This window comes from Electrophorus electricus, chromosome 10, assembly GCF_013358815.1.
Source record: "Electrophorus electricus isolate fEleEle1 chromosome 10, fEleEle1.pri, whole genome shotgun sequence".
Taxonomy (NCBI): domain Eukaryota; kingdom Metazoa; phylum Chordata; class Actinopteri; order Gymnotiformes; family Gymnotidae; genus Electrophorus; species Electrophorus electricus.
In genome coordinates this window covers 513,991-540,000 of record NC_049544.1, presented here as the reverse complement: position 1 = coordinate 540,000, position 26,010 = coordinate 513,991, and the positions used below count along the sequence as shown (strand labels likewise).

The 26,010-nt window shown below is 44.3% G+C and overlaps 2 protein-coding genes and 1 pseudogene across 10 annotated transcripts in view; all 3 read left to right on the top strand.

Moving 5' to 3' along the window:
• shc1 (SHC (Src homology 2 domain containing) transforming protein 1) overlaps positions 1-1,670 on the top strand; it is a 24,065-nt gene extending 22,395 nt beyond the window's left edge. For 5 of the 6 annotated variants that reach the window (XM_035530792.1, XM_035530791.1, XM_035530794.1 and 2 more), the window contains exons 11-13: positions 48-161; positions 278-513; positions 636-1,670. In XM_035530792.1, coding sequence (XP_035386685.1) covers positions 48-161; positions 278-513; positions 636-764 — 479 coding nt within the window. In that variant the 3' untranslated portion in view covers positions 765-1,670. The remainder of the gene's footprint in view (positions 1-47; positions 162-277; positions 514-635) is intronic. The other variant, XM_035530795.1, reaches the window with a different exon arrangement.
• A 4,993-nt stretch (positions 1,671-6,663) lies between these two features.
• Positions 6,664-15,879, top strand: pbxip1b (pre-B-cell leukemia homeobox interacting protein 1b). Of its 4 annotated transcripts, none has more exons than XM_035530787.1 (10): positions 6,664-6,768; positions 8,069-8,145; positions 8,788-8,931; positions 9,151-9,430; positions 11,421-11,645; positions 11,741-11,764; positions 12,597-12,643; positions 12,810-12,926; positions 13,007-13,274; positions 13,369-15,879. In XM_035530787.1, exons 2-10 carry the CDS (start codon positions 8,095-8,097, stop codon positions 14,628-14,630), a joined length of 2,418 nt encoding a protein of 805 aa, XP_035386680.1. In that variant the 5' UTR covers positions 6,664-6,768; positions 8,069-8,094; the 3' UTR covers positions 14,631-15,879. The 4 variants fall into 4 exon arrangements, with proteins under 4 accessions (XP_035386680.1, XP_035386679.1, XP_035386678.1 ...); XM_035530786.1 differs by having other exon boundaries at positions 8,069-8,151; positions 11,424-11,645; XM_035530785.1 differs by having other exon boundaries at positions 8,069-8,151.
• An 871-nt stretch (positions 15,880-16,750) lies between these two features.
• Positions 16,751-19,450, top strand: LOC113590617 (annotated as a pseudogene).
• Positions 19,451-26,010: the final 6,560 nt, after the last annotated feature.

The window sequence follows — 26,010 nt, the reverse complement described above, 5'->3', positions numbered from 1 at the left end:
CAGAAATCACCCTTTCACATTTCTCTCTCTCTTTTCTCACCTCTCAGTAGGAGCGAAGGACGGAGGCCTGTTTGACGACCCATCGTATGTCAACGTGGATAAACCCCGTCCCCCTGTGGCTGCATCCAATGGCAGTGCTAACAGAGATGCGTTTGATATGAGTGAGTGTAAACCTTCCCTGCTGCTCGAATGCGGAGGTGTGCGGTCCTTCTAGCGCAGTACCGGCTCCTTCCGTCTTGCTCAAGTTTAAACGACGCCTGCTATACCCCCCACGCAGAGCCATTTGACGACGCGCTAGGCGGGCCATGCACAGCGGTGCTCCCTCTGGCCGAGCAGCTGCAGAACGAGTCTTGGTTCCATGGCCCCCTGAGCCGGCGGCAGGCCGAGCGACTGCTCAGCAGGGACGGGGACTTCCTGGTGCGCGAGTCCGGCACCACGCCGGGCCAGTACGTGCTGACCGGCCAGCAGGGCGACCAGCCCAAGCACTTGCTGCTGGTGGACCCGGAGGGCGTGGTGAGCGGAGGGGGGAGTAGCTGTGCATCGGGAAACCAATTTTTTGTCCATTCATTTGCATTCTGTCTCGTCACGTCCTCCATCTTTGCTTGTCCATTCCTCCCCCCCTGCACCCACTGCAGGTGCGCACCAAGGACCACCGCTTTGAGAGCGTCAGTCACCTGATCAGCTACCACATGGACAACAGGCTGCCGATCGTGTCTGCGGGAAGTGAGGTGTGTTTGCAGCAGCCCGTGGAGCGCAGAGCCTAGGGGGAGGGGCATCTTGCCCGCACACCCCCCGCCCGCACGCCATGACCCCTCCCTGTCTGCCCTGCACTCTGGAGATCTCTTTGCTTGTTTGGGGGTTTTTTAAAGAGTGTGAACAAAAGACAAAAAGGAACATTGAGTTTGTACTTTGCTGTCAATCAAGACCAAGAGGTGGTCGCACCCACCGGAAAACACGACTCCAACAGAAACTGCCAAAAAAGGGACAACCACAAAGCCCTATGGAACGGGTGTGATGTCACTCCCTCTGAGTGTCAGGCGACATGACCCGAAAGAGCGGAACTGTCCCTGTTTTGATCCACTCCAAAGAGACCCAGACACTGGGAAGGCTGTTGCCTTTGGCTTGGTGAATTCATTCTCAGAAAACTATTTAGGATCACGTGTTTGTTCAGATCAGGTTCCGGATGTTCCTGCAGTTATCCAAACACGGACTCTAATCTTAAAGTTCTTCACCATGCATTAAAGGGTTAATCCTTCAGATGGTCATCCTCCAAACCTGCAGGATTCTGACTGCTAAACCACCGGGCTGGGTGGAGTCACTGGGCTGACTCACCACCGGGCTGGGTGGAGTATTTTCTAATCACTCCTCTGAAGGTCCCAGGTCCCACTGGGAGTAATGGGAACACTGGGAACACTCCGTGACCTTGCATGTGAGGCTCCAGGTAGCACGCTCTCACACCAGATGCAGTTCTTTATGCAAAAAACAAACTCCTCCCAGGTCCCGTCGGCCATATTAATGGAGGTCACGGAGGGACGTGGTTGATTTAAGACCCGCGACCCGTCTGCCTAAAACACTGGAGCCGAAGACGAGAGTAGACGAGAGCATTAAACGAGAAACACGACAGAAGCACCATAATCCCACCGCTTGGAAACAATGAGCGGAACTTAAAAGACAGAAAAAATGAGTAGATGTAGTTGCTCTGAACTTAGAAAGAGGAAGACATTGTTTGGGCCTTCCTCTGTGATTTCATCTGATGTCTGCTGGGTTTATCCGGGTTTTCCGTACTGTATATTCCATTTTCTTTCCTTTTTTTATCTATGGATTGTTCCTCCTGGCATTGACAATCTCTCCCCACATGTGCTTGAGTCAGGGTTGCGTTTAAAGTAGGTGATTTTAAGAGAAAAAGTGAGACGATAAAAGTGTAAAAACCAAATGCTAAAAAAAATCCCACACCACGTCTGACTAGAGTACACGGAGTTAGATTAACGCTTAGTCTGGGAAATGTCTCGCCCTGCAGAAACCTGTTCAGGAAGGAAATATACACTCCAACTGAATTATGGGGATTGTGTTCTTTCTGGACAACTTGGACCACAGTATGCAGTTCTTATGCAAACCACAGACAGGGCAGCAAAAAGACACACACCACACCACACCAGACACACAGAGTACTCATCTTCTCACAGGTACACACACACACACACCACACCAGACACACAGAGTACTCATCTTCTCACAGGTACACACACACACACACCACACAGACATACACACACACCCCACACAGACATGCACATACACACACACACACACACACACACACACCCCTAGCGCCTCTGTCCTTTGTTGTTGTTTATTTGTTTATCTCCTGTATGAATTGTGCCTTCCCCTCATCACAGCCTCATCGCCAGACTGCCGTCATGTTGTGGTTTAAACACGAAGAGAAACCAGCAACAGACACGGCTTTGGTCAAGGGTTTGGTTGCCAAAAAATCCAACTACAAAAAGAAAAAAAAAATCTTCTGAAGTGAAGTTAGAATGAGTCCCGAGTCGGTTTTATTGCACATTTTCTCAAACCTCTGTGTTGTTCTCCTTTTAGTGCCAATCTGTGACATTTCTATATATGTTTTTATCATTTAGAAGTGAATGATCACATTCTTTTGACATTTGCTTGTTTGTGTAGAAATGGCTGACCCACAGATTATGAACACAAGCCTTAGATGTACACGTCAGCGTGTGTATCCTGATCTCGGGCCATGCGCTTGGGGAACAGCCAGATAGTTCGGAATGTTTGCATCCCTGGATCTTGATCCTGCCAGATGAGATCTGGACTACAGGCTCTTTTAAAGGGTGTCAGCAGGTCGTGTGTTTGTCTCCGAGTCTAGCAGCGTCTGTGTTGCCCACTCCGTCCGTGATGTAGACATAACATCCACAGAGGTGCCCAGGGGCAGTGTGGGAAGTGTGCCAGGGCAGGGTCATAGGTGATAGGTCCTCCTCTGTGGGAGGGGCGCAGCGATCCCTCTGGCTGCCCGCACAGCCACTACACAATTGCTTTTATGTTCTAGTTTTCAGAGTCTTTCCCAGAATGCATCTTGTAGGGGGGGGGGGCACACCGCCTCCATCTGCGGCCCGGCTGATGTGAGTAACAAGCTCGCTGTGTAATTTTGCATCTGAAAATCATTTTATTTCAGTCTTTGGGTCTAAGCAGGCATGTTTGTGTGGCAAGTTCCGGAAGCATCTGACCTACGCCACTGCTCAAGTTTGGCGTTATTTTCATATTCCTCAGTGGCCTTGTGTTGCCTGGAAACCTTCTGCACTCTCTCAAACACATCTGGCTGTTGTGAGGGTGGCTTTTATTTGTTTGTTGTTTTTATTTGTGTTGGATTTTTTTTTTTTTTTATTATTACTGGTTGTGGATGTTTGTGTTTGCATTTTCTAAACCAAAGGTTTGTTTCTCTGTCTGCACAGATATTGATTGTCACATTTTTACTTTTGATTTGTTTTAATACTCTTTTTTTTTTATGTTGTTTTTTTGGGGGAAATACGTGTTTACATATGTATCTGAAACTATAGATCGCATATATAAAAACATACTATCACATGTTTGGGATGTGGGTGTGTTTCTTTCTGTCTCTGTGGGAGATGTGATCCCCCTTCGGCCTCGTCCACCATTCCTGAACAGAACGGCTGCTTTACGTTTCCAGAACAAATGCCATTTTCCTTCTTTATGTGCCTGTTCTTCCATTTAGCATTTCAAACCATTCTCACTTTGGCAGGAGTGCGTGAGTGTGTGCGAGCGAGTGTGTGCAAGCGAGCGAGTGTGCGTGCGTGCGAGTGTATGCGCGTGTGTGTGAGTGCCCGTGCCTCGGTTGCCCCGTCAAGCGCTACCGTAAGAAGGCTGGCTGCGTTTTCCTGCCAATCAGCAGGCCCTTGGTAGCTTATGTGGATTTATCCACATAAATCATCCGATCACTGTCACTGTTGACATGGTCAGACTTCTCATGCATCATTACACTCAACTGTAAAATGCAAATTTCTGACAAAGAACTGGTATAAAATTCAATATGCTGCGATAACTGGAGTAAGTTTATCTGAATCTGCAGACGTGGATCACGGCTGCCCTCATGACATATTCAACACGGCAGGAGTGTGGTGATTATTTCTCATAAACACACGAGTGTGTGTGTAGGCTCACGGTTGTCAGACGCCCACAGCCAGACACAGGAAGGCAGGAGTGATGTTTTGACAGGAGGCCTGTATCCTGGCCGTGAGCCGAACACAGGAAGACTGGCTACACGGCGTGGAAGCTTCTCTGAACCACATCAGAACAAAAGGAGACAAAAACAGGAGAGGAACTGTCCAAACAGCCAAACCGCGAGGCGTTCATTTGGTCAGAGGTTTTGACAGAAGCTTTCAGGACCTTTCCCAGAACAATGAGGGAGCTAAAGTCCTCTGGTAGATTAGCAGGGTGAGGGTCAGCATAACGGAGACAATTGCTGGAAGCTCTAGTGAGCTGCAGTGCTCCAGAGGCAGATATAAGCCACATGCAGATCACAGCAGCTGCAGGCGGCAAGCGTGCAGAACCAGAGTTCGGGCCAAACGCTCCAGACCAGCTAAACCCGTTCGCTAGCAGCGCTGATATCTGAACAGCGGAGCGCTGGAGAGCTTCTCCACACAGGAGCGATCACAAGCTCCCTCCTGCGTCAGACGCCTGACGGGTCAGTCCAGGGAGAACCGCAGCGACATGGACCCACAGGGGCCGCCCCTCCCCCATGACACACCTTCCTCGCTGGATCAGGAGCTGAGGGATGCGGCCCGCAAGTGCGGCCGTGACAGGGACCCACCCTGGGGGAGCGCGGGTTTCGGGATGGGCCGTTCCCTGAAGGAATGCCTATACCTCCTCCTCTGCTGCTGGTGTGTCAAGGAGATCCTGGATTGAGCCACAGGGAGGAGGAGGTGAGGGACGTGCGTTCTGCTCCTCACCTGCTCAGATCTCTGGCTTTCTGCGCACGCTGGTGTGCTGCGGAGTTTGCAGCTGGAGGTCGGTAACACACAAAGTCGGGTTCAGTCTTTAGCAGTCCGTAATTATCACAGTCATGCCTTTCTGAACAGCGATACAACAGACACTAATGAACCTCTTTTTGTGCCGTACAAACAGGGACATGCGATAGTTTAGTTTCCTGAAAGAACTGAAGGTTTTTCAAATGAACCGTCTAAAGCGTAATCTTTGGAAAACTAGGGAACATTCCATACAAAGGTCAACAATGGCGGCTTTCCTGATTACAGCTGTTCAGAATGGTCTACTACATAATACCCACATACTAACTGGGCCCCAAACCAGTATGCGAAAATACTGGACGATGTACTAATCCAACCAAATGTTCCAGTATGTGACCAGAGCTCTTCGTGGTGTACTGCATCCCAACATGCAATGGAGGAAAATCTTTCCCAAGTGGGCAGAGCCTTCATACTTTCATGTCACTCTGCAGTGTGGTTTGTGTTTGTTGTATACTGGATACTACGGGAACCAGTATACAGTACATACTTAGTGTAGTATGTAATGGGCTATTTCAAACAGCTTTAATATAATATTTCTTATAATTAATGCACAGGGTGTATCACCTATCATGGCACAGTTGGAAATGAATTAGCAATGAGAGGTTTGTAACAGGGAAAAGTGACTTCAACCACCAGCCAGATATCTTCCATTTCATGATATCTTTAGCCAAGTCGTCCCCCCCCCCCAAAAAAAAACCCCTGAGAGAAATGTGGTGACTGCCACTAGATGGCACCACAGCTGTGAATGAGACTTTACTATTATTATTTATTTATTTATTATTTTCCTTTTTTTTCTAGTGTCCGTGATGCATATTATCAGAGACAGCGGACAGCCTTATCAGTCAGGGGTTTCCACGGAAGTGACGCTTCAGTGTAATAAGAGTCCTGCCCAGGCTGTTTAAATAAACGCATTTCAAAAGGGCATTGCTTCACGTCGTGCTTTACAGTGTCTGAGGTTCTACACCCTCCTCGTCTTCAGGCCTTTGTTTATAGACATTCCTGTTTCACCACTTCTTCACCACCCCAGCAGCGGGGCCTCTCCGCACAATACGCTTCCTGAACCTTACATAACAGACTGGCCCGGGAGCGCTGCCCAGGCCAATGCAAATAAAGCAGTGTGTGTATGTAGTCGCACGTTTATCAACGCAAATACGCTTCGGGCTGTGTGTGTGTGTGTGTGTGTGTCTGCATGTAGTCACACGTTCATCAACACAACTAGAGGGCAGCAGTACCTCGGTGGTTAATGTACTTGATTAGTACTTAGAAGGTTGCTGGTTCAAGTCCCACCACTACCAAGTTGCTGCTGTTGGGTCCCTGAGCAAAACCCTTAACCCTCAATTACTCAAGTTGTGTTCAGTCATAACTGTAATTGTCAGATAAATGCAGTAAATGTAAATACGTCTCAGGCCCTGAAACAAAGGACGCGTGCGTGCACGCACACTAAGGTTAAATTGGCCTAACTAAAGTTAGGCACCGTCCGCACTCAGCCAGGTGTACGCAAGATCGCATTTATTCTCCTCACCTGTGTGTGTCAGTCAAAGGACGCATGCCGCGCTGTCATTGGTGGACTTCTACTGAGTGGAGGCGGGGTGTTTGTGAAACCTCCACTTGTGATTGGCGGAGATCAGTGAAGGGCGCTGGAACACGCCGTCACTACCACTCGGCCCGGGCGGGGACGCAGAAACTGCACTTCAAGCGGTTTACAAGTCTGAAGGTAAGGTTTTGTTTTACTCTGATCTGATTCTCCTAGGCATGCGATGCGTGTTAGGCTGAATGGGACTGCTGTAACCTGTTTGGTGCTTTTGGAGCTGCTAAGTTTCTGTTGAGTGCTGTTTGAAGTTCTGCATGCCACTTACGCGGTATTCTAGGATGCACAGGCATGTGTAGGATAATACACCCTGCTGATGGTTTAACCAAGCACAGCCTTTTACTGGGTTCACACGCAGTTTTAAGACCGTGGCGCGCATTGTCTGGCGCGGTGGCGCGTTTGGGGTTTAATGGTTTAAACTCTTGTTCCAGCAGACTGGAGCTTCGGCACTTTGACCTTGTTTGGTCAGTTCGGAGAAGACGCAGTGCACGAGTGGCCGTTGGGTCTCCGACCCGTAAATAATGTTCAGTGTTGGTTTTGTTTTAAATGAAACTCCCGTGGTTGCTCGTAATCGTATCATCATACGGGTACTATACCCATGCCATGTTACGCAGCTGTCTGCACGCGGTTTCCTTCGTGCACGTCTCCAGTTTTGGTACATTTGATCTCCGTCACTTTTGTAGTCGCACGCGCCGCTTAACTTCAGGAAGCTAAAGTGCTGCAGAAGGGAGCGCGCGCTGAGATCAGTCGTGTACCGAACTGGTCGCGTTTCCTTCACATTTCGCACAGCTGAGCGCGCGCTCAGCGCTATTTTGGGTCAAGCTATATCCTGCACAATTCTCCAGGCTCGGGCTACATTCACAAACCTCTCGAGGGAATCCCTCGATTAGCAGACCCAAATTACTGGGGCGAAGAAAAAAAAAGCTCTTAATATAGGATCAAGTGTGTCAGAGAGTAATGTCAGATTATGACTTCAACACTGGTCTGTACATCTTGACACACAAATTAAGTGACCATATTCCACTGAAGTGTAGGGTACCTCGGTCACTCCTCTTGCTGTGTGGGAATACAGGAATGTTGGCAATACTGGGGAAGCTGACATGGGGTTTGGTCTCTGACCCAGTTGGAATGCACCACTTCCGCTTTTGTTGCTGGTTTTTCAAACAGTGAGTGTTAAACTTCCAGATCTTTGGTTTCTCTGCGAGCAGCACCTTCGCCCCCCCCCCCCCCCCCCCTTTTTTAGTTACATGGCGCCAGATAACTGATGAAGCATTCACGGCGTCTCCAACCCTATTAAACATTCCCCTCCTGCTTGTTGTGCAGTAATGAATGCGAAAGGGCCGCAACATAGCATGCAAATGAGCAGTGGGCCATGCAAATGAACAAGTCGTCTGGGCTTTGATGCCTGTTGCTTCTTGTGTTGCAGTTGCTGGACAGAGCCATTAGGTGGTGATGTCTGATAACAGCAGTGGCACCAACAGCTGGACCTTTCTCACGTCTGAGGTAAAGGTGGGTGGTGTTGTTTGAGGTAGGACTGCTTGCTCACGTCTGAGGTAAAGGTGGGTGGTGGTGGTGGTTTCTCACGTCTGAGGTAAAGGTGGGTGGTGTTGTTTGAGGTAGGACTGCTTGCTCACGTCTGAGGTAAAGGTGGGTGGTGTTTGAGGTAGGACTGCTTGCTCACGTCTGAGGTAAAGGTGGGTGGTGTTTGAGGTAGGACTGCTTGCTCACGTCTGAGGTAAAGGTGGGTGGTGGTGGTGGTTTCTCACGTTTGAGGTAAAGGTGGGTGGTGTTGTTTGAGGTAGGACTGCTTGCTCACGTCTGAGGTAAAGGTGGGTGGTGGTGGTGGTTTCTCACGTCTGAGGTAAAGGTGGGTGGTGGTGTTTGAGGTAGGACTGCTTGCTCACGTCTGAGGTAAAGGTGGGTGGTGGTGGTGGTTTCTCACGTCTGAGGTAAAGGTGGATGGTGTTTGAGGTAGGACTGCTTGCTCACGTCTGAGGTAAAGGTGGGTGGTGGTGGTGGTTTCTCACGTTTGAGGTAAAGGTGGGTGGTGTTTGAGGTAGGACTGCTTTCTCACATCTGAGGTAAAGGTGGGTGCAGTAATCTTTTAGCAGCATCATGGAACATCTTGTCTGTGTCCATAATTAGGAATCTGGCCTGGAGGCTCAGGGACAAGGAGACAGCACGGGGTCAGCCAAGCTCCCATCTGAGCAGCTGGGCCCAGGCTCCACCCGGAGACCCGAGCTTCCAGACAGTCACGCGGAGGAGACTCCCGGCCCCGAGCCGCCTCAGGTCTGTGCGCTCGGGTCTCATTTTAGCTCCCGTTAGTGAAGAACCAGACTCACTTCAGATGAATTGTAACCATTTTTTGGGAATGCTTTAAGTCTGTCAGCAGTGTTGGATTAAGGCTTTTACATCAGGGCAAAGTGTTGAAGTCTGAGCCTGAATTCGCAGCAAACACCTCTGTGTGACATTAAAGGTGTTTGTGTTAACTGGAGAGTTCCTCACCAGGTAAGGCCTCTGGAGGCTGGAGAAGACGTGGCCCCTCTGACAGCTGACCCCCTGCTCAGCGCTGGCTCTCCTGTTGAGAGCCTCTCCTCTCTGACCTCTGACTCCAGCGAGCGCAGCCCTTCCCACCATGGTGAAGGTCACCACCTTCCGGACCCTGACGGGGAAACGTTCTCCGACTCGTTTGAGCCCACGAGCCCAGCCCCTGACCATGACGCTGCCACGTGTGGGGAGATTTCCCAAGAGGTAGAGAAGTCGGAGCTGAGGAGGACCCTGAGCGAAGGTAAAGTTGAGGGGGGGGGAAAAGATGTCATGTTGTATAGCAGTTTTGGTTGGGCGTAATGGAGACTGTAGCCAGACCGCGTGCCCGCTCCTGCCTGATGCGTGTTATATAAAGACCTTGATTTTGTAATTTTCGTGCTGCTTCTAAATGAATGAGTAAATGTGTCCTGCCCTGCTACACAACCTGCTACAGCTGAGAAATCTCGTTCCTGCTCCTTCTGTTAGGTGCCCTGTACTTCCTCAATAGTTATGCACTTAACTGCAAAAGTCACTCGTGTTAATGCAAGGGTTACCTCAGCCTGCACGATCGGTGAATATTAGATGATGCAAATAATTGACAATGAACTGCATCTGACAATTATTTTATTCTCTATTTCTACTTGTACATTAGTTGTGTAATATAACTATTTCTGATGTAATAAATATTAATATTTTTTCAACTATTATAGTATGAAGTTATTGACGAGTCAACAGGGGTGGGTGTGGGTGTGTGTGTGTACTTATAGTAACTAGATAATAAATAAGTCCTATGGCCACAGTGTATGCTCACTAAAATCAGGTCAATGCCAGAGGTGAAATGTGTCGGAGGTGACTTACCATCACACGCTGAAGAAAATCTCTATGGCAAGTATGTGAACACATGCAGAGATGCAGAGAAAGGTGTTCTACAACTGTAGCTTCATTCATTCGTATGAACTTTTGTTACTTGTCTGCGATGTTTGTTTTGATGCCCCACTGGTGAGCTGAACCCAATGCTGGCAATCACACACAAACTACATCGTTAAAGTTGTGCTCAGGGAAAAGTGCATTTGATTCTTTTATTTCATACACAATGAAATGAAGAAACTGATGCCCTGTATTCAAAGTTTTGTCTCGGCAGGATTGTTGCAAGGACGAGCACCAAAGTTTGTATTCTGTTTGAAATCATAATACTATGGAAAATAATCACGTAATCACGACAGCCATGACCCAGTTATACACTCAAACCCAGTTACCTTTTAGCCAAGAGTTTAATTTGGTACATAGTCACACATCATGCGTTTGAATTTCTAAGCATTTTATAGGAATTTAAGTTGTTCTGTTAAGTGTTTGCAAATGTCCCCTTTTTGTTTTTAGTTGTTGTGATTTCTAGACTTGTGGCGTGACTGGCTGTGAGCGAATGCCCCAGTGTCAGTATGGCATTTTTACAATGTGAATTCAAATTGTGAATTTGTTTTGCTACCACAGAACTAAACTGTCACCATGAAAACGTAGCCAAGTTCTTGTGAAGTTGTCTATTAGCCTGGGTGAACACTACTTTTGCATGTGTTCTTCATGCATACATTAAGATGGATTTAGTGGAGTAATTCCATGTTATCAAAGCCTTCCCTTTAGCACCACGTCTAAATCCAACACTGAAAGTGTAAGATGGTAATGACCATATTTAGCTGCTCCGCTAGAGGGCAGAATGTACGTGTCTTGTAGATGTGGAACAGCTGTGAAGGCACAGCCCAGGCTGAGCTCGTGACTGTGGGGAATTCCAGGAATAGAAGCAAATCCAGTGAAGCCCTGATCTGTTTTCCCCTCTTTAGCACTTGCACATATTCCTGCCCCTGTGTGCACAGGCAAACGGATGCCCCCTCTGTATAGCGTTTGCACAGAAGCCTTAATCGTGTGGAACCCAAAAGGCTCCGTGGCATACGGTTTCTGTGCCACTTGACTGGGGAGAGATATTTCCTGAAAAACAGTTTGACTGATTTTAAGAGCTAGAACAGTCCTGTGGCCTGTCTCTGTTAACGTGGAGCATGTTCTACATGATCGTACAGGGTTTGAGGATTAAAGTGGATGAAAAAACTTCTTGCTACTGCAAAGTAGGTCAGACGCTGCCAAAAACATGTTTCTTTGTTCAGTGAACTTTTCCCTTAAAGGAACAAAGGAGTTTGATTCTGGCACTGATGCTAGTCTAGTAGAAATATACAAAGAACATTGCCTGCTTTTTCTCTTTTTCTTAGAAGAGTCCAAACTAGGCTGTGAAACAGAAGAGAAGGTGAGTGAGGGTTCTGGAGTGAGGAGGAGAAATATCTCCCTGCTGACTCCTCATCGAGATGACGAGGATGAGGAGCTGTTGGAAGAACACTTCCAACCCCCTCCACGAGCGGACGGCTTTGGTGTCTCCCTGAACAAGTGCATCTTCGGTGCGCTGCTTCTGCTGGCCCTGGGCACCGTGTTCTTCTCTGGTAAACACCAGCCACGGCGCATCCATCTGTGCATGAGGTTGATTAATTGTTGGCTGAGGGTGGTGTTTTTGAGATGGAGGTGTGTTGTTCTGCAGGTGTGCTCATGGATCTGGATGGCGGTAGGTGCGGGGGGCGGAGATCGTTTGGTCAAGGGTTGTTGCACCAATTTAAGGCCTGCCTGTTGCTTCACTTTTCCGGCGGGGGGACACATTCAACATTTGAATCAGAATCTGTTTTCATGTTGTGTGGGTGCTTCAGTTTCAGACTTAAGAAAATGATCCAAAAACAAACCCCATTTGGCTGAATCTAAAGTCTCAGGTGTGAGGTGGCCATGATTTTAAGATCTTCACTTATATTCTATTTAACTGTCACTACACTTGGTTTTGGTTTGGTTTTTGGTTGTCTGACCGTAAAGATTGAAGAACTACGTAATGTATTTTTAAACACACAGGCACGTTTTGTGTGTTCTACTGGACACGAGGGAATTCTGAAGAAGCACCCAGGCAACGTTTCATTTGCAACACAATAAACAACTTAAAACCCTTTGTTTACAATCCTCTCACAATTGTGTGCATGAGCTACAGTGAGTGCTCACTGCATGTCCTGTACAGGCCGTGGGTTTTATTTGTAAAAAGCATTAACCCATGTAGTTAAGTTTCTACATTTTGTGTGCTTTAAGGTACATCTATAGCTTATGCAGGGGCTTTTGTAAATGGTTGTGTAGGCACACGTCTGAGCTGTTCAGGGCCTTTCATCATGCATGTGAATGTGCTGGTCTGGGGAAAAGCATTACTTGATCTGATGGGCGCTTTCGTTTCAGTCATTCTCTCACGCACATGTGCATGATCAATCGATCACATATTCAGGATGGCTGGTCTTCCATGTTTGTAACGTTGACTAAAGTTGGGTCGGTCTCTGTCGGTTTATCCTGTCCTGTTTTGAATTCCGTAGTGGGAGACGTGGATGTGGGGGATCTGACGGAGGCAGTGCTGCAGAAGGTTGGTTCTGGTTCTCGGCCTTTTGTAACTTTAGCTGAGTTCATTGATGAAATGGTCAAACTGCAAGTCCAATCCAGTAATAAAATGTGAGGTTTCGCTTTGGACTCATTTGTGTTTGGTGTTTCTAATTTCACTGCCTCTTGTCCATTTTGTGTTTGTGTGTCAGGAGTGGTTGAACCCTGATGCTCCAACAGAAACTCCTGCAGCTGTCCAGCATTCAGAACTACTGGAGCGTTTGGCAAAGGACAGCGAGCAAATCGCAAACCTGCAGGCACGGCTACAGGTGTGTGTGTGTGTGTGTGTGTGGGGGGGTGGTATTGTTGCATTTGGACCTGTTTCTTTTCTGCTCCGTCACAAACACAGCAACAGGAAGAGCGCCTCAGAGCTGCACAATTCCAGGTGGAGGAGGAATCCAAGGAGCGGAAGAGAAGGGAGGAGTTAGAAGTGGAGAACCAGCGGATGAAGGAGGAGTTGGAGAGACTGCTTGCACTCCAGAAACAGCTGGAGCAAGAGACCCAACGGCTGAAGAAAGTGAGTGAGGGCCCAGAGGAAGATCTACAGGGTCTCCCAGCCATGCAGAAAGCCCTGGAAGTTCTGAGAAACATGGCAGACATCTCTCAGAATAAAAAAGGTAACAAAAGGCCATGTACAGACTGTCATGCTACATTTTGATGCAGTTTTGGTTTTAAGAACCTAAATTGCACATTTATGTAATCCTGCTTTAGCTCCAGTGGTACCCTCTGCTGAGGGGGAGGCGCGAGCCCATCACAGAGGGAAGGAACCTGAAGATGCAAGAGTGCAAGAGAAGGAACAGAAGAATGAACTGAAAAAGGCCAGGAAGGGAAAGGTAGAGGTGGAGAAGCCAAGGGTGCAGAGGGGTGGTGAGAAAAGAAACGGAAAGAAAAGGGGAGAGCAGGAGAAAGAGGAGGGCAAAGGAGAGGGGAAGGCTGAAAGGGAGAAGACGAGGGGAAAAATGGCAGATGAGGGCAAAGGGTGGAAGGAGGGTGGTGAGAAAAGGAAGTTCAAACACGATGGTGGCAAAGGGGACAGGAAAGATGGGAGAAAGGAGAAACTTGGAGCGGTGGATAATGGAAGGAAAGGTCCAGGAAATAAGGTGAAGGAAGACGAGGAGTGGAAGCATGGAAGTGAGGAAAAAGGTTGGAAGCACAGGAAGGAATGGAAGAAAGTCAATGAAGCTGGTGGGAATGAATGGAAAGAACAAAGGGAGGGGAAGAAATCAGAGAAAAGGGAGCAGGAGGGAGGTGAAAAGAGAGGAGGTGGCAGAAAGGAGAACCTGAAGGATGGTGGAAAACCTGACAAAGTCCAGAAGGAAAAACTTGGGAAAGGCAAGAAAGATCATCACAAAGGAAATGGTGAAAAGGTACAGAAGGACTGGGAAGAAAAGCACCGGAATGTCAGAGAGCAAGACTGGACAGGTGAGGCATGGACAGATGTGAAGAGAAGTAAAGATGAACACCATCAGAAAGGGCAGAAGTGGAGCAGAAAGGACAAACCTGGGCATGGGTCCTTGGACAAGGCATCCCACCATTCCCACCACATCCACGATGACTACTGGACCAGGCAGAGGGACCGTATACGTCACTACCGTGGGTCGATGGAAGGCTGCACTGGTATAATGGCGTGTGCTCACGCAGAAGGTCTCAACCCCGTTTCGCAGAATGAATTTGAGAGCTTATTTCTGGGCTACTTGAGCAGGGTGCTAGGAACCACGGAGCAAGCATCAAAAAAAGGGGAACTGAACAAGCTGGTTGGCGAGTTCTTCACAGATGGTGTGTTCGTTCATGACCAGATACCCTTTAGCGAGTTTGTGGAGGACATGGCAGACATTTTGGAAGATGTAGCAGAAGATGAGGGGAATGAGGAAATGGAGGATGAGATGGAAGGATTTGCAAGAGAGGCAATGGAGAAGTTTGCACTTCCAGATAGGAGAGGGAATGTGGAGAAGAGGAAGGGAGTTTCTGGCTGAGGGGGGGGGGGAAGGAAGATTCGGAGAGACGCAAGCTTGCAGAGGACCCGTGGACGAGTTTGGCTCTGACTTGTTGAAGCTATAGAGAATCTTCCAATGTGAAGGAACAACACTTATACGCACCTGTTCAAAGCCCACACACACACTGCTGCTCCTGACATGTCCCTGCTCATGAGCAGTTCCACCCGGGCATGTGCACAGATGCTACGTGATCCATGAATTCCTTTTTTTGTTTGTTTTTTCCTGTCTTACTTCTGCCTGATGTTTTGGAAGGGTTTTCAGTTTGAGACTGAGCAACAAGTTGCAAAGAAGCTGGAGGGCTGTAAGATTGATCTTAAGATTAGTGCAGTGACATGCATGTGTAGCCTCCAAGTGAGACTTCCTGTTATTGTCTTAATGGTCCTGTAGTGTGGTGGATGGTTTGGTTTTGTTTTTTAAAACCCCAGTAGTTTGCTGCTTCTGTTTCTGCAATGTCCAAAAATGTCTGGCAGAAAACACAATCTGCACACTGTAGTCAAACTTGACTGAGATGGTACTTTTCATACTCTCCTTTTTTTTTTTTTAAAGGGTCAAGTGATTAATCTGCAATATATTAAGTACAAGTCCAATTCTGTCACTGTTGTACACTGCTGTGGAATATTAACCTCGTGTTTGTACTTTTCTTCTAGTTGTATGCACTGAATTGTTTTAGTTCTGGTCATTTGGACTGATGTCTAAATTTAAGGTTTGTTTTAAAATATTTTTGTTAGGAATCTTTTTAATTGGTTTATATTTGGGTAAGGCATTTCATATTACTCATCTAGTCGGCCACGTGTTGGACTAGATTTCTCAGATAGGTTGTGTGGTTGTGCCACGTGTTTCTCTCTGCATCTAGTCACTTTCGTAGAGCCTGTTTGCAGATAAAAATGAAACATTGGCTTCTTGTTTTGTAATTTTAAGTATATTACAGTATCCACCTGGCACTTGTACAATGTAATACTACTACTCTTGTTGGTAATGTTGAAGTTTATTTATAATTGTTGCTACTGCTAATTCAGTAGGAAATGTTATTTTAGCATAACCGGTACAGAGTAATATAAAGAAATGGACATGAAGTTAATCTGTAAGGTTTAAAAAAAAAAAAAAACCTGCTTTATAATAGAAATTCATTTGTTTCAGTTCCCCTTAATTCTGTTCATTGCTGAAGTGTAGCACATAAAGGGTTAACCATCACCTTTCACTTAACTAATAAAATTGAATTTACAGCAAACTTTCTATTTCTCTGAACATTGACTTTTATTAAAGATTTCATTTTCTTCTGCTCAGGTTACTTGACTCTCTAAAGACCATAAATGCGTTTGTTGGAAAGAAAGAAATAAAATTGCCCCAGCCTCTGGTTATTAGCCCGTCCCCTTACACACACACACACACACACACACACACACACACACACACTTGCTGTTTTAAAAATAACAGAAGTAGGACATAAGTGAAGTGTTCAGTGTGAGATGTTTGCATCACATCAGGAATGATATTGAAGATCTTCAGAAGTTTCCAAAACCTGGACAGGAAACTGCTGTTCCTGAAGTGAGGGTATGTATATGCCAGCAGCCATGTGTTGGACTTCCTCTCGTGATGTTTGTGCTGTATTCCAGCATCTTGAGTGCCGCCACCGCCCTCATTACCAAGCACTAACATTCCATGAGCGTCTCCTCTGTGATGTTGGCAAGACTTTTCCCTGTCACCAGCGTCCTGGGTTTGGACCCTATGCAGAATGCAAAATTGCATACTTCCAGACAGACCTCTCGGAAGTTGGGGAGGGAATCCGGACTCTCTGCATCTACAGTGAGGCTAGTGATGTTCCTGCTAATGTGTTCTCACGTTTCAAGAACTTGGAAGATCTTCAAATTCAGGGGTTTCGTCTGAGTTCATTCCGATGCTTTTTCAGGCCTCGTTAACCTCAAGTTCCTCAAAGTACTTTTCAACGATAGCGCATGCAGTGCTGTTGTACTGGAGCTGTCGGTGTTTGCAGGACTGGGTCGTGTGCAGGAACTCTCTTTAAAAGGTTTCATGCTGGCCAGTGCTCCCAAAACTATTTGACCATATGGTTGCTTTAGTTATGTTGTCTTTGGACACAGTTTGCATCAAGGAAATTAATGAGGTTTTCTGTTGCATCCCTAATGGAATGTCTTGCTTGAAACACCTGACAGCGTGGAACAGCGGTATCGTATCCATCAGGAACAGGCTGCCCAAGGGCGTCGAAGTCATGGCCTTTGATTGTGCTCGCAGGAATACAAACTCTGGACTTTACTTCCAACCCCATTAGAAACATCAAGGCCGGATCTCTAGCGGTGTTCCAAAATCTTTCAAGATTTTCCATAGATTTTTGGAAATGTCAACATGGTTGAGTTATCAGGGGCTGTATAAGACCAATATTCCTCTAATTTCAAAGACTTGTGCCATCTGGTTTCTCAAATGAACATTTTGTCTCTCACACTAACTTATATACACCTGGACACATTATCAGTTGAAGATTTAAAGGACTGTGGGTCAAAACCAAGGGAACTTGGTATATTTAATTCAAAAGTCCAGCATTTGGACCCCAAGTTCTGGACAATCCTGACAGGGTTACAGATCATGCACAGGGCTAGCGCAAGCCTGACTGAAGCTCCGTTCTGTGTTGCTAACACTGGGACTGTGGACTTTATCTCTTCTCAATCTCCAAGATAACCAGCTAACAGTGATCCACACACACCAATTTGCTTGCTTGCCTCTTCTCGAGCAACTAATTCTCAGTGAAAATGCAATTCATACTGTGGAACCTGAAGGGTTTAGTGGTCTACTTCACCTTAAAGTTCTGAAACTCAACTTAAACCGCATCAAAATTCTTGCTGCCAATGATTTTCAGTTTCTTCATCCTCTGGAGGTCCTGTTTCTTGACAGTAATGTGATTGAGAGTATGGAGGATGGGACGTTTAGAAACCTGCAGGAACTGCGAGAGCTGACTCTTGGAAGATTAGACTTTGTCTATAGAGTGTTTCTAAATCAGTTGTTTTTTGGATTTCCGGAGAATATGCAACACCTCAGCATCGATGCTCATTGAAGGGACGACTCTCTACTTAGGCAGGTCAATCCAGGCCAAGGGAATGTTCATATTTGAGCTAAATGGAAATATTCTTCAAATTGCAGATGTCAGTTCTCCCTTCTTCGAATACGTGCAAGAGCTGAAACTGAATGGCAGCTTGTTCCTCATTAAATCAGATTTTTTTGTGTCCTATTTTACAAACCTCGAATCTTTGGAGTTATCAGGCGATCCTGAGAAACTAAACCTTAATTACTCTGCAATCAGCAATTTGCATAATATCAAGCGTCTTAAACTCGTCAATCTCAATTTCTACAAACAAGCAAACCCTTGTGTAATCTTTTGGAATTTAACACGGCTCAAGGTCCGTGTGCTTTGCAAGTGCCGCTTGCGTTTCCCGACGAAACATGCTCAGAGATCTGCTGTGACTAGAACTGTTGCATCTGTACAGCGTGAGTGGCATGACATTGCAGGCTGGGGTGTTTGGTGTGCTCCCAGCTCACAGATGTTGTGTTTGACCGAGTTGACTTGTGCTGTGGGAATAGCTGGCTGCAGGACTGGGCAGAGAGTGCGCAAGTGCAGGTTATTTACATGTGCTGGCAACAACGTGTCTGGCATTACCAGAAATGTAACTTCCTGTCTACCATGGAAAAGCTGTGTCAGACAGATGGGCAGTACCTGTGCTACATTTGCACAGCCATCTCAATCAACCTGTTGCTGGCAGTTGCCATTGGCTATCGCTTTGCTCGCTGGCCCTGCGTGGTCCTCTTCTTTCGACTGAGAGGATACGTGGAGAGGAAGTTGGGCAGGAAGTGGAGGAGGAACAGACGTGCCAGGCAGAGAGACCGGCAGCTAGACGTGGATGAGAAGGTGAAATATGACGCCTTTGTGTCCTTCAGTAGCCACGACGAGGCCTGGGTGATGGGAGAATTGGCCCTGAGTCTGGACAGACAAGGGCATCCCACGCTGCACCACCATGGCACCAGCGGCACGCGCGTGACCAGACGTGGATAATGGCTATTTTAATGTGTTCTGGTACAGGTGCATGGCCTTACCATGTTAATGTGTTTTATGATTTAACATGTTTTAAGGAAAATAAGTTTATGGCACATTGTTAGCTTTCAACTTTCTGTTCATCATTCCACTGTATGTGTTACTGTATATGTTCTGCTGAAACAGTGAACCTGTGTCCAAGCACCAGTCTACAGAGTGGAGTAACTCTGTCTTTATCCAGCTAGGCCTGTAGACAAGCTTCAAAGTCAAACATCTGTTTAATTAACTTACGAGTATCACACAGATGTGCAGAAGAGCTGCTGACTTCACAGTGTGTGTAGAGAACTGACTCACAGCAGTTTTTCTGTGTGTATAAAGAAGGGGCTCACATAGCAGTTTTCCTAAAAGTCATTCTGAACTATGTTCAAATGGGGTTTGTTCTCTTTTCTGTGGCTGAGGAACCTCATATATGTGTGAGCATAAAGCCACTTCCTCACGGCATTAACAGTGGCGTGGGCAGAGAGTTTGTTCTCGGGTTTCCCTTATTTGAAGTAGAAGAGTTTCAAGATTACAAACTAGCAAAACATCTCTGACAAAACCTGACAAACTGTTTAGTTTAGAAATTGTTCATTTATTAATTAGGAGCTAAAGATAGGGTCTCTGCATAATAGAGTTCATTTAGAAAGCACACTTATACTTCCTATCTGTAAAATACTAAACTAATCTAAACTATTTTACTATTAACAGGCTGTCATGGCAGGGTCCCCTAGACCTCTCCGTGTGTCCGTGTGATGTCTTGTTCGGGTGTGTGTATGTGTGTGTTGGTGTGTGTGTGTGGGTGGGTGTGTTGGTGTGTGTGTGTGTGTGTGTGTTAGTGTGTGTGTGTGTGTTGGTGTGTGTATATCACCACACCCCTCTCTTGTTAATCAGTCATGTGTCACACCTGTCCTTGGTTATCGTCCTTGTTAGTGTGTGTATTTAAGGTTTGGTTGTTATTCTTTGTCGGTGTGTTCTGTGCTTCTGCCACTCAGTGTGCTAACCGTGTTGTGTTTCTCTTGCTAAGCGTGTTTTATTTTAATGACAGACTGTCACTGGTCCTTGCCTCGCCCACAAGGGCACAGTGTTGTGTGTCTGACCTCTGGACATTTCACTTTTTCTAACTTCTTAGTGCATGAATTGCTATTAAATGACCAAATGATCATGTTTGTTTTGTGTTATACATCAAATACTCTTTTACCCTTAAAGACCTTGGTAATGAATATAAGTATAAAGGTTGTTAAGACTTACGATAGAAAATGTAAATACACTTTGGATCTGAGCCACGGCACTGTTTTATTTTCACCTACAGCAGGTTGTTTGTTTGTTTGTTTGTTTGTTTGTTTACAGAAAGGTAAGAGGTTATGTGTCACTGAAGACTTATAAGAAACCTGGACAATCAGGCTTCTATCAGCCAGAAGACACTAGCATGGCACATTTAAGACAGGACTGTAACAGGTTTTGGATTCACTGTCCACTAGAGCTATAAAATCCATTCACACCAGAACACGTTCTCTTGTCTACTGATTGGTTTCAGCTGTTTCCACCTCATTCTTTCACCTCCCTCTCTAAATGAAGTTTATTTCTGACTATCTGGTTTAGATGTTTCCTGTATTTCAGATACTGTGAGTTTGGGTCTGCTATTATCACAGAGTGTTGTTTGACCTTTGGGGAACACCTTCTGACCCTAACCCTGGGTCACAACAACCCTGGCAGCAATTTCCAGGACTATATGTAGAACTCAACCTCACAGACGTCATACAGAATGCAACCTCACAGACTTTATGTAGAAATAACACGTCTTACCTACAGCATCTGTCTGAGGTGAAGCGGGTTAACCATTTACAAACAAAGTTGCATGGCCAAGTTTTCAGTGCTACCAGGATTAAGGTCTTAAGGGGATTCCTATAAAATGATTCATACTGTAACTTTTGCGAGTTTGAACAAAGTACGAAGTACAAACGCCTCGTATAAGAGAGTAAAGTTAGTGAAAGCTAAAAAAACCCTCGAATGCAGCCATGATAAAAGGAAACAGATGCACAAATGTAAGAAATGTTAATGAGTGAACAAAGCAAAACTAGCAGGTAATAGAGAATAACTGTACAGAAGGAAAATAGCATGATTAATCCGGAAACTAAACAGGGAAATGGGAACAAGGTTTATGTACATGACTAGAAACCTAAAACAAAGAACTAATGAGATGAATAACTAACAAAGAGAGTTTAGTTTACTGAGGAATCCCAAATGAACACAAACATAAGAGAAGTACAAACAAGGCTAAGACAGATGAAGGAAATCTAGGATTAAATGTACAAAACAAGAAGTGTAACCAAACGTGAGATATAACATGAGCGAGAGAATATGAAAGAAGCAGAGAATTGGAGAGAAAAGACGAGAAGGTCAGGGAGAACCTGGGAGATACCGCATTTAAACAGGGAGAATAATGAGACTAACGACTAACAGCTAGAAACTGGAGGACTGGTAACCAAGGAAACCAAAGGAACACAGGGAAACAGAGACATACAGGTACATAAGAAAGGAAACGGGGAACGCTCAGGGATGTACGTGTGACACATAGAGATTCTCTGTGTTTCAGAACCTCTCCTGACGTTCCCTGGAATTTCATGGATAGGAACTGGACATTGTGAAAACTGTTACCCTAACATTGGAGGGGACGCATGAAAATAAGGCAAACTGTCATCTGTTAGACTGGTTAGGAATACCGGCAACATAATCTCCTCCAAAGTTTCCAATATCTTCTTCTGTAACGCACCATCACACAGAATGACTGTTTAAGGTTCTGTTGATATAATTATTCTTTAAGGGGAAAATCACCCCTGTTTGTCTTTTATAAAAGCAGGCTCATAAATGCCTTTAACATAAAAAAGAAATCTGTAATGAAATATAATTAATTTATGCATGTGAAACACATTCATTTAAAATAAAAATTAACGACCATCTCCATGACCAGAGTTTCCATTTATTTATTTATTCCATTTATGTATTAGTTTGTCTTATTTCAAATATCTTTTTTCAGACTTTGTTTGTCACAGATGTAGCTGGATAGTGTTACTGTGAATTACCCATTAGGCATTGAGCTTGGCTCCAAAGAATTACATTAATATTTTTTAATATTAATTATATTAAAATTAATTAATAGCTGCTTTTATTAAAAAGAAAATAATCTACTTTGAAGGTCCATGAAATATATCAGACATGATACATCAGATATGTTATATCAGACATGATGTATCAGATATCAGACATGATACATCAGAGATAACATATCAGACATGATGTATCAGATATCAGACATGATACATCAGAGATAACATATCAGACATGATGTATCAGATATCAGACATAATACATCAGAGATAACATTTCAGCCATGATACATCAGATATCAGACATGATACATCAGAGATAACATTTCAGACATGATGTATCAGATATCAGACATGATACAGCAGAGATAACATATCAGACATGATGTATCAGATATCAGACATGATACATCAGAGATAACATATCAGACATAATACATCAGAAGTAAAAGTGCATTATGCAAAGTGTCATTAGTGTAACGAGGCTGCTACTGAGAGGAAGAAAGCACAAGTGAAAATGAGTGAAGAAGAGTTATTTTACAATAATCCAGGTAGATTACATCACTTCAAACAGAAATACAGGACGCAAAGGGCAAAAGGCAAAATCAAAAATCATCTCAGTCAGGGCAAACAGGCAAGGTCAAAGGTCAAAAATTGTCCAAATACAAAACAGAAAAAAACAGCAAAATACTCCAGAAAATTGGCTCAGAAACTTGGCAAGACACAATAGACTTCACCATGAGTCTGAACATAACAGAGCCTTAAAACTATAAACAATAATAATTTATAATTAATCAAGATACTGTCCTACAGGAGTGGAGAGCGACAGAGCCCCCTAGAGGGCTGTGTGTGTGTGTGTGTGTGTGTGTGTGTGTGTGTGTGTGTGTGTGTGTGTGTGTGTGTGTGTGTGTGTTCAGGAGCAATTTTACTATGCACTCATTCAACAATTCCATATCACTCAAATGTAATATATTTAAGAAATCAATAATGCCATCTGACATGAATTTAATAAAGAATCTATGAACTTATGGCTTAGATGGAGACATCATGACTCCACATTCTGATGCTTTTCTATTGTTATTACGCATCACGTTCAAGCTGCACCAGCACAAAAGAACTCTTAAGTGTTTAAAGTGTTCAAATATTCAACAGTTATAAAACAGGACAGCGAGCAAACTTGGCCTTGGTGAAGAAAATACAGTCAGTGGTTTATGAACCGACTTCACATGCTCGGACAAATTATGGAATTCATTAAAGTGTGGAGGCAGAACAAAAGTGCAGAGTCAGAATAAAAGTGAAGAAGCAGAAAAAAAGCACAGAAGAAGGATAAAAGTGTGGAAGCAGAATAAAAGTGCAGAAGGCAGAATAAAAGTGCAGAGGCAGAATAAAAGTGCAGAGGCAAAATAAAAGTGAAGAAGCAGAAAAAAAGCACAGAAGAAGGATAAAAGTGTGGAAGCAGAATAAAAGTGCAGAAGGCAGAATAAAAGTGCAGAGGCAGAATAAAAGTGCAGAGGCAGAATAAAAGTGTGTGACTCATCTCCCCAAAGCTGCTGCCACAGCTGTACAGAAGCTCTTCCTCTATGCTATGACTTCACATCGTCTCATCACCAATGTCGTTAAAGAAAAACTAACAAAGATGAAAGAGAATATTTATTTTGATTGAGAAAATATGTCCAGCCACAGAAAGCAATGAAGAAATTTTTGAAGTAAATTAAATATATTAGTCATCTTAACCATATATGAAAGCATCTATGTTCTAAAGATTATGGTACAAGATTAGCAGTTATAAATTAAATATATTGAATTACATCCTGGTGAAAATTTCCTTCTGGTGTAGTTCTGTAACGAGGAGGATATTCTGTGATTTTTGGTATTATATGAAAGTACCACATTCTGTATGAAACTTTCTGTTAACTTTTCAACTCACTGAATTTTGGTTTATTTTGAGTGACATCACTGTATTGTATGATTGTATGATTTCTACTTTATACCTGCAAGTGCAGATTAATTCATGTCAGACTATCAGGCTGCTTTCAGTGTATTACAGAGAAGTTATCATTTGTCACATTAAAATTACAATAAAAAAACATACACATAATAATCCTACTGAATAGTATAAAAGCATTTGCTTATAGCTAACGACAACTGATGTGTTACAAACCAAGAGAATGTGGTACTGGTCACTTGTGTCCACTAGAGGGCAGCACACAGCACCCTGGTTGAAGCGCAGTATGAGCAGTGGAGGAGAGTGATGACACTCGACTCAGATGCAGACGTTTATTATTTATACTTTACTTGAGGATTTCTGTTTTTGGAGATGTCTGATTTATTTTCACTCCAGTACAACACCATTTGTACAACACCTGTTGTTCCTCATTACTTTTTAAGTGAACAGAAACTGTATAAAGAGTGGATGATGAATCAGGGCACAGGGCACCAATCAGGGCACAGTGTGCCAATCAGGGCACCAATCAGGGCACAGTGCTAATTTTAAATCGGCTAATTATCCACAGCCCAACTGCTGGTAGAACACAAGTAGGGGGCACAAACCAAGGAAGTTTGGGAAATGACACGTGGGCTACATAATGTTTTAAGAAATGTAATCAACTGTCAACAGGCAAACAGCAGCAATTATTACAAATTAAACCTGTTACTAAATACAAGTTATATACAACTGTCTACGTAGCGTTAAACACAACGGACTAGTGTTAAACTGTCAGACTAAATTAAGTAGTTGTATATTTTTATTAAAATAGGGATTCACTGAAAATGTTGTTTCTTCCCTCGATTTGATTCCAGGATAAAATATAATTTCAGGCACTGTCAATACATCGTAAAGTGGTGAGACGTCCTGTGAACGTTCAATTTCAGATTACTCCTGACAGGTCTTTGTAGAACACACTACAAAACCAATTTAACAATTACTGAAATATTAAAATATTATTAAATTATTTTTTTATTAGAATAAAATTGTGATATGACATACTGCAGCGTTATTGCTTTGGCAAATGATCCCTCAAAACAACCGAACTGAGAAAGAAACGTGTTTTCAAATCTATTCTAACAATGGGCTCAATATTAATTAAAAATAATCAGAATGAAATAATAAAAAATATATACTTGGGCCTCCATATATTAATGCTATTTTTAAACCCAAATATTAGAATGGATCAATTTTCTCCAACGTCTAGTTTTGGTATACCCCCCAAAACGCTAGTACTTATACTTTGATACTTGTGTATAGTTTAGCTTTTGTACTGCAGTTAAAATGTAAATAATGGTATCTCTACTCTCACTGGAGTAATAATATTTTTTTCAGTGGTATCTCTAATCTCACTGGAGTAATAATATTTTTCCAGGGGTATCTCTACTCTTTCCCACTGCCACTGGGTTTTACATCCTGCCTCAGTAAACCTGTGCCTTGTTCCCACAAGCAACCTCCAGGAAGCAACTTGCTTGTTTAGTTTAACGAATCAGTTAATCAGACAGTAGGGTTAGCTCACAAAGATCAGACAGCAGGTTTGCCCACACAGATCAGTCCACAATGGAAGGTTTTTGATAGGTTCAACCCTAACTGCTGATTAAATGTTTTTTCCACTGCAGACTGACTCATCTATCCTTGACCAGCTCATGGGCTGTTTATATGGAAACAGCGATGGAGAACTGAGTTTCCTTCAGTTCTGGTAGTTTATTAGTCAGCTGCCAAATTAGCATGGTGGCTTTACCCAATAGGTGAAGTCCAACTCAAATGTTATTTCTAATGTTTTATTGGGAATCTAGCCTATCAAACCTGACCCTGTCCTGTTTAGTGCCATCCTAAACCCTCATGTGGAAAAAACTCCATCTGAAACAACTCACTCTCTGTTTGCTACTACATCTCATTAAATGTCTCATTAAAGTGGAGTTTTCAGGAATGCTGAGTATTTTGGAATGTGTTTACCACCCACACCCCTCCCTCTCTTACTGTGTATGTCTGTATTTTTGTGGCTATAAGGAAACTGGAGCCTTTTTTTTTATTGCGTTTGTATTTATGCCTAGTAGTTCTTCTTTTCATATACATCTGAGTACATCTACAATAATACAAATCTCTATAGCATATTAGACGCACACACACACACAACACTAGAGATGATATATGTATGACTGTTCGGGCCTTCCTGCCACACTAGGTGTGGCGCCCTGG